General features: G+C 41.1%; 1 protein-coding gene across 1 annotated transcript; it reads left to right on the forward strand.

The window, feature by feature from the left end:
- Positions 1 to 1,932: 1,932 nt before the first annotated feature.
- On the forward strand, positions 1,933 to 5,680 carry LOC131073158 (lysine-specific histone demethylase 1 homolog 3). Its single transcript, XM_058009551.2, has 2 exons — positions 1,933 to 3,931; positions 4,326 to 5,680. The coding sequence occupies exons 1-2, from the start codon at positions 2,296 to 2,298 to the stop codon at positions 5,087 to 5,089; spliced, it is 2,400 nt and encodes a 799-aa protein (XP_057865534.1). The 5' UTR covers positions 1,933 to 2,295; the 3' UTR covers positions 5,090 to 5,680.
- Positions 5,681 to 6,090: the final 410 nt, after the last annotated feature.

The raw sequence follows: 6,090 nt of genomic DNA on the forward strand, positions 1-6,090 counted from the left end.
ATCAAAGGTTATATTAATCTGCTTACTAGATTCAATGTCACCTCCTGTCTTAGTCTCCTCTAAAATATTTTCCATATGAGGTGTGCTTATGTCCTTTGTAGGGCCATTCATGCTAATTATAGGTCCATAAGGGGAGTGACTGACCTTCTCAGCAGCACTGGTGACAACCTGGGACCCACCATCTTCCCCTCCGATCAACTCTTGGAGGAGGGGAATGGTACATGACTCAATTTCCATTTTTTGATTATATAATGCAAGTTCAAGTTGTTTTCTATGATTTTCCGCCATTTTTAGTTTTTCAAAGACAATTTGTTGAGCATTTTGTTTCCTAGGTTCCCCAGGAGGATTGGCTACTTTGCTCATATCTGTATCCAGAACATTAGACTCACTACTAGTCCGATTTGCTTCCTTTAAGGCCAACTGATATTTGAGAATAGCTTCTGCAATTGAAGGAGGAGAAGTGGATGTGCAAGGGAGGGCATGGGGTTGAGGTAGGGGGGGAGAAGGATCAGATGAGGGGGGAGATTCAACTACCCTAGGCTAGGATGAGGGGTCAAGAGGTGGGGGAGCAGAGGGAACAGGGTCCGATTTTTTAGCTTCCTTCGAGTCCAAGTGAGGTTGGTTACTGCTGGAGGTTTTCTTGAGGGAAGTACCAAATTTCTTCACCATTAGAGGGCAATTCTTTAAGTAATGGCCACTTTTCCTACATCTATGACAAGCATTTATCCCTCCTAGGTATCTAAGGGACACGAGAAGAGTTGGTTTTCTATACAGATGTCAATACTCGAGGGGAGGATTACTCCAGGGTTGAATGCAATTAGAACCCTTGCATCCATGTGAGGTAGCAAAGAGGCCGAAGAATCAATTTTAATAATCTTTCCAAGCGACTCCGTGATTTGAGCAATACAGTTCCACAAAAAAGGGGGGACGTTTTTAATAACTACCCATTTAGGGTTGGAGAGGGCCATTATTTCTTCATTACAAGCAAGCGGAGTCCAGGGGACAACCCTAAAACAGGCGTTGCCTACATTCCAGAATTGTTTTTCAATAACCCTCTTTTGAATCTCTTTATCATTAAAAAAAAAAAGAAATAAGCCTTTTTGTAACATTCTGCAGAAAGAAAACTGAATTCCAAGCTTAACAGACCAGATATCATGAAACCATTTATTAAGATATTGTCTAGATGACATTTTATCTACATTAAGGGCTGCTAAAAAAATTGCAGAATCCCTAAGCCGAGCAATTTCCTTAGAAATACAATCTTTCATAGTGGGATTAGGTTTAATGAGATTCTCGAGGCCGAGGCAACCTCACCTTCCTCGAGATTTGTTGCTGCATCTTGGTTTGTCTCTGGTTAGAACTTTGCCTCATTCGGGATGGTCGTGCGGTACCCTTTAACAGCTTCGCTGAATGATTTCTTGCCATTCGCAGAGGGTTTGTGGGTATTAATCCTATCATCGCCAGTTTTCATCTCCACTAATGGAGGCACGAGCATGGATTAATGCGAGGGCCTCCCACTAGGTCTAGGAGCCCTCGGGCAGAGAGCCGACCTGCAAGCAAGGACCGTTCATGTACCTTGGTTGCAGAGCTCCCACACCGCCTTCCTCTTTTGCCAAACTTTTAATTGTTCTATACTTAAATAAATGATATATAATATATATAAAAATGAATTAAAATGATTTCTTATATACAATACCCTAAAGTACAATTTGAAATGTTTAACATTAAAATTGACAAATAACAACTTATTAGAAAAAAAAAGGCAAACTTGACCCATAATTAACTTTGAATTTGAAAGTTCAAAACCTATCTTCGTTCTTATAACTTCAACTCAAATAAACAAATAACTAAAACTAGGACTATACCCAATCCGGGCTTAACATATGTTTAGATTTAACAACTCATATACATTACATGTAAAAACAACAAAAATCAAATTGAACGTAAAGCGAATGAGAGAAGTCGAGGGCATGCAATTTTCACTCTTGTAACAACCAATCATCCTGAAAATTTGTGGGCTACAAAGGAAGTCGATTTGCTTATTTTTTCTTCGGTAACTTGACAATCGACAAGTCCTTCCCCCGAGGGGGTTTGAACTGATGCCCTGATTATAAAACGGGACGATGACCCAGAGTCGGAGCTCAAAAAAAATGCGTGAAAAGGAAAAACAAACCGCAATATGGAACGGCCGCGACTACATTTTCCAGATATCAAACTTGCAAGCCTTTGATTTAGTCTAACGCAGATGCTTTCTTTTTCAATATTTAACCCCATTCCCTTTCTGAAACCTTATTAATGGAGGAACCTTCAGAACCCTCCTCAACTCCCAACTCTGTCCAGGGACACTCATGTGACCTTGATCCTATTTCTGTTCAGAAAAAGAAGAGGAAAAAAAGCCCTAACAACAAAGCCATCAAGAAGGCAAGAGCGCCTGACAACGGTGCCCATTCGATTAATCAGTTCCTTGTCAACAACAAAAAGTTGGCTGACTCTCCAACAGTAGGCAGAGGCAGGGGAAGAAGGAAAAAGTTAACAATTAGTAATGCCAACATAGAGAACCATGTGAAAACAGAGGCCACGGTTGCCCAGTCAGTGGGATTCCCTGCAGATTCCCTCACAGAAGAAGAGATTGAATCTGGCGTGGTCTCAACAGTGGGAGGGGCAGAACAGGCTAGCTATGTTGCAATCAGGAACCAAATAATATGCCTTTGGAGGGACAATGTGAATGTTTGGTTGAGCAAGGAGCAGGTCATGGGGATCAACCAGCAAAAGACTCACCTGGTAAGTTCTGCATACAATTTCCTTTTGGCTCATGGTTACATTAATTTTGGTGTTGCCCCTGCAATTAAGTCTGTGGTGCCCACTGAGGCAACTAGGGGAAATGTGGTGGTCGTAGGTGCTGGTCTTGCAGGCCTGGCCGCAGCCAGGCAGTTGCTTTCATTTGGGTTTAAGGTGGTTGTAGTGGAGGGTAGAAAGAGGCCCGGGGGAAGGGTTTATACAAAGAAAATGGAGGTGGGTATCACTGCTGCTGCTGCAGATTTGGGGGGAAGCGTGCTGACTGGAACTCATGGGAATCCATTAGGTGTCCTGGCTAGACAGCTTTCATACCCACTTCACAAAATCAGGGAGAAGTGCCCCCTGTATGAGCCAGACGGTCAGCCTGTGAATGAGGAGATGGATTCTAGGATTGAGGAAGCATTCAATAAGTTGTTAGATAAGGCGGGGCAGTTGAGGCAATTGATGGGTGAGGTTGCAGTGGATATCTCGTTGGGGACAGCTTTGGAGACCTTTAGGAAGGTATATGGGGTAGCACAGGGGGTGGAAGAGGGTAGGCTATTCAATTGGCATCTGGCTAATTTGGAGTATGCTAATGCTGGTCTGCTATCTAAGCTGTCTCTTGCGTTTTGGGATCAGGATGACCCTTACGAGATGGGTGGGGATCATTGTTTTGTGCCTGGCGGTAACGGTAGGTTGGTCCAGGCCTTGACCGAGAATCTGCCTATTTTTTATGAAAAGACTGTGAATACCATCCGGTACGGGAGTGATGGGGTGCAGGTATTGGCTGGAGGTCAGGTGTTTCAAGGTGATATGGCGTTGTGTACAGTTCCACTTGGGGTGTTGAAGAGTAACTCAGTTAGGTTTATTCCTGAATTGCCTCAGAGGAAAATCGATGCTATAAAGAGATTAGGATTTGGATTGCTGAACAAGGTTGCAATGCTCTTTCCCCATGTGTTTTGGGGTGCTGAACTCGATACATTTGGGCATCTTTGTCATGATGTGGCTCGCCGCGGTGAGTTCTTTTTGTTTTATACCTATGCTTCTGTATCTGGAGGACCACTTTTAATTGCTCTTGTGGCGGGAGAAGCTGCTATTAAGTTTGAAAGCATGCCTGCAACTGATGCTGTTACTCGAGTTCTTGAAATCCTCAAAGGTATGGTTCAGTTGTAAACATTTGTATAACTATGCCTGTTTATCTTGCTATGTTTGTTTGAATTGGAATTTTTGGTTCTGAGATTCGAGAGATCCTTTTTAGTGTCAGCTCAGTTTGTTTGAAGTATCACACCATATGGCTATAAAAACACTGAACTTGTTTGCAGTAGTTCCTTTATAAGTTTGGTAGGATGGATTGTGATTTTGTGTATGAACAGTAGACTCATACTTAAGTGGGATTTCATAGCTATGACTATGCTTGTGCACCATGTCTTGTTAATTGTTATCAAATTTTGGCTATGAGAATTGTGGAGATCTGCTTGATCTCAACTCAGAATGTTTGAAGAATGGCCCAGCTTACAAATGAACTGAATATTCTATGGTTGCATGCACAGGCATTTATGGTCCACGGGGAATTGATGTACCTGATCCCATTCAAACAGTTTGTACAAGATGGGGGAGTGATCCTCTTAGTCTGGGGTCATACTCACATGTTGCAGTTGGGGCATCAGGTGATGACTATGACATTTTAGCAGAAAGTGTAGGAGAGGGCCGTCTTTTCTTTGCGGGAGAGGCCACCAATCGGCGATATCCTGCAACCATGCATGGTGCATTTTTAAGTGGCTTGCGGGAGGCAGCAAATATCTCTAATGTTGCAAACATCAGATCAATGCCATCAAAAGTAGAAAGGGGATTGTCCAAAGACATTCAGTCTTATGCTGCTCTTCTTGCTGACTTATTTAGACATCCTGATCTAGAATTTGGTAGTTTTTCTGTTCTCTTTGATCCACAGTCAAATGACCCTAAATCAACGGCACTTTTGAGGGTAATGGTTGGTGGAACTAGAAGGAAAAACAGTGACAATCCAAAAGCGGATCAACAACATTCTAACAAGCTTATCTTTCAGCAACTTCAATCACATTTAAGCCAACAACTATATTTGTACACTTTGATTACGCAACAGCAAGCTCTTGAACTAAGGGAAGTAAGAGGAGGAGATGAAATTAGATTGAGATACTTGTATGAGAAACTTGGAGTGAAGCTAGTAGGTAGGAGAGGTCTAGGTACACATGGAGACACCCTTGTTGCTTCTATCAAGTCAGCAAGAGCTGCACGCAGGCCTATTTCAGCTCCTTCGCCATTTAAGTTTGGTAACTAAATTTAGTTCAGAAACAATATTTTGTGCATTGTATAGAGGCTTCAAGTTTGCCATTTTCAAGGCGGCCTTCAGATGCTTAGGTTAGTATTTTAAAATGCAGCAGTGTTCATGTTTATAGCAGAAAGGTTTATAAATACAGTAATCTACTCTGATCATCGGCACTTAGATATGTAAAGAGAAAGACCTTGCCTTGAAAATCCAAAATCTTCCAAGCTCTACGGTGGCAGATTTTGTACATTGAAGAACATAGAGGATTTGCAGTAACCTTTATTAAATTAGAAAGCCTCTTTTTATGCATTAGCTGTAACAATGTACTTGATAACTTCCATTTTCACAAATTTCATTTAAGTTTCCACATCATCATGGGGGCATAAGCCCATCTGGTTTTGAACCTAGTTTATCTTGCCACTAATAGCTCCGACTTCCTCTAGATCCCAGCCCAACCAATCCAATCAATCATATTAGTATTGTGCTTCCTGGAAGAACATTATATCATGGCTAAATGAAAACAATGTTCAATGCCATGCACACGATAAGCATCATTATACTCTTGTTTGATTGAGCAAACTACAATATTTAAGGTTATCTTCATGGCGGCTTGTTTTAGTGCCTGTGGTCCCTATTGCAACATATTCTGATATCTGACTTTTGTTGATCTTTACAATTTTCATGACGTACTGGATCATAAATATATGTTGGAAAAAGAAGGAAATTATTACAAAATTCATCTATTGTAACATTTCATTATAAGTTGAAAAAATAAGCTCCAATTTCATACATTGTTTTCTATAAGAGCATTACTCCTCAAAATTTGCATGGGGGCAGTTTGTAATGTAATTCTGCCTCCTTAATATAAAATTAAGAGGGGCAGTCATTTCCCTGCAAAGTGCTTTGTTATTTTTAATTTTCTACAGATAGTTGTGATTCATTAAAATGTTTTATGAAGGAAAAAACGGTTTAAACAAAATCATGGGCAGCTCCTGTTTTTAAGAGAGGCATCA

The sequence above is a fragment of the Cryptomeria japonica genome, chromosome 1, assembly GCF_030272615.1.
Source record: "Cryptomeria japonica chromosome 1, Sugi_1.0, whole genome shotgun sequence".
Lineage (NCBI taxonomy): Eukaryota > Viridiplantae > Streptophyta > Pinopsida > Cupressales > Cupressaceae > Cryptomeria > Cryptomeria japonica.

Bases quoted from the DNA above. Each gene is read 5' to 3' on its own strand.
- LOC131073158 (XM_058009551.2), top strand. From the start codon at position 2,296: ATGGAGGAACCTTCAGAACCCTCCTCAACTCCCAACTCTGTCCAGGGA. The intron at 3,932-4,325 runs GTATGGTTCAGT...TTGCATGCACAG, and splicing joins AGTTCTTGAAATCCTCAAAG to GCATTTATGGTCCACGGGGA.